This window comes from Volvox carteri (genome assembly GCF_000143455.1).
Source record: "Volvox carteri f. nagariensis unplaced genomic scaffold VOLCAscaffold_78, whole genome shotgun sequence".
NCBI lineage: Eukaryota > Viridiplantae > Chlorophyta > Chlorophyceae > Chlamydomonadales > Volvocaceae > Volvox > Volvox carteri.
The window spans coordinates 527,661-529,506 of record NW_003307621.1 but is presented as its reverse complement, the minus strand read 5'-3'; the positions used below and the strand labels follow the sequence as shown (position 1 = coordinate 529,506).

The 1,846-nt window shown below is 57.1% G+C and overlaps 1 protein-coding gene across 1 annotated transcript in view; it reads left to right on the top strand.

Moving 5' to 3' along the window:
* Positions 1-76: 76 nt before the first annotated feature.
* The window catches only part of VOLCADRAFT_98891 (uncharacterized protein), a gene marked incomplete at both ends in the record, with an annotated part of 26,460 nt that continues 24,690 nt past the window's right edge, over positions 77-1,846 (top strand). The window contains one exon of the mRNA XM_002957731.1: positions 77-340. Coding sequence (XP_002957777.1) covers positions 77-340 — 264 coding nt within the window. The remainder of the gene's footprint in view (positions 341-1,846) is intronic.

Below are 1,846 nucleotides of genomic sequence, written 5' to 3'. Positions count from 1 at the left end.
CATGCCCCCCAAACCGCATCATGCCAGGCCCTGCCCCCCAATCGCATCATGCCAGGCCATGCCCCCCAATCACATCATGCCAGGCCATGCCCCCCAAACCGCATTATGCCAGGCCATGCCCCCCAATCACATCATGCCAGGCCATGCCCCCCAAACCGCATTATGCCAGGCCATGTCCCCCGAACCGCATCATGCCAGGCCATGCCCCCCAATCACATCATGCCAGGCCATGCCCCCAAGTCGCATTGTGCCAGGCCATGCCCCCAAGTCGCATTGTGCTAGGCAAAACCCCAAACCGCACTGCGCCCGGCCACCCCAGGCCCCGACAGCATCCGCCCAGGTACCTCCCAGATCATTTTGCATGGGCCCATTACTGGAAGTTCAGTTGCGCAAGTCCTCGTGCTGCATTGATTCCATTTGACCGTCCAACCGAAACCGTTGGCCATTATTAACGTTGACCACTCGATCGTTTACAGAACTGCTGTATTCGCCACTTATTGATATTTTTATTATTAACCGTTATACGGCCGGTATGGCGTTTACTGTACGACACCATTCGTTCGGTCATTGCTCGTAGTTGGCGCTGCATGCAGCCAACAAGTTATCAAGCCAACAAGAATGGCGGCAACTAATGATGATGACCATGATTATAATGATGACGATGATGATGATGATGATGATGATCATGATGCCGATGGCCTTTACAGCAGTTGATAGTTGCGGCTATATGCCGCCGCCGCCGCCGCCGCCGCTAGCCAACTGGCCACCAGCGGCGGCACCCGGCTGGGTGCAGCTGGGTGTGGAAGAATTGCACCCAGCAGTGCACCTGAATACCATACCATGCTAAGGCGCCTCACGTACGTCGCAGCCTCGTTAGAGCTGAGGCCGCGCAGTCCTTCAGAGCTTCAAACACAAACTCTGCGGAGAGGAGACCCTGCACAAGTACAGATGACACGGTTAAACATGCGGATTCCAACGACTAACGGTTGCATTTAAGCGCGAACAGCAGTTAAAACCCTAAGCTTGCGGCCCAGACTTACCGTGCACGATACCGTGCTAAGGCGCCTCACGTACGTCGCAGCCTCGTTAGAGCTGAGGCCGCGCGGTCCTTCAGAGCTTCAAACACAAACTCTGCGGAGAGGAGACCCTGCACAAGTACAGATGACACGGTTAAACATGCGGATTCCAACGGCTAACGGTTGCATTTAAGCGCGAACAGCAGTTAAAACCCTAAGCTTGCGGCCCAGACTTACCGTGCACGATACCGTGCTAAGGCGCCTCACGTACGTCCCAAATCGAATTCGTCCATGCAACCTCCGAACGGCATTATGCCACGAAACCCCACAAGAGCATCCGTCCATGCAAGCCCACAAACCAAATTGTGCCAGGCCATGTCCCCCAAACCGCATCATGCCTGGCCATGTCCCCCAAACCGCATCATGCTAGGCCATGTCCCCCAAACCCGCATCATGCCAGGCCATGTCCCCCAAACCCGCATCATGCCAGGCCATGCCCCCCGAACCGCATCATGCCAGGCCATGTCCCCCGAACCGCATCATGCCAGGCCATGTCCCCCAAACCGCATCATGCCAGGCCATGTCCCCCCAACCACATCATGCCAGGCCATGTCCCCCAAACCCGCATCATGCCAGGCCATGCCCCCCAATCACATCATGCCAGGCCATGCCCCCCAGTCACATCATGCCAGGCCATGCACCCCAAATCGCGTTGTGCAAGGTCATGCCCCCCAAACCGCATCATGCCAGGCTATGCCCCCCGAACCGCATCATGCCAGGCTATGCCCCCCGAACCGCATCATGCCAGGCTATGCCCCCCAAATCGCATT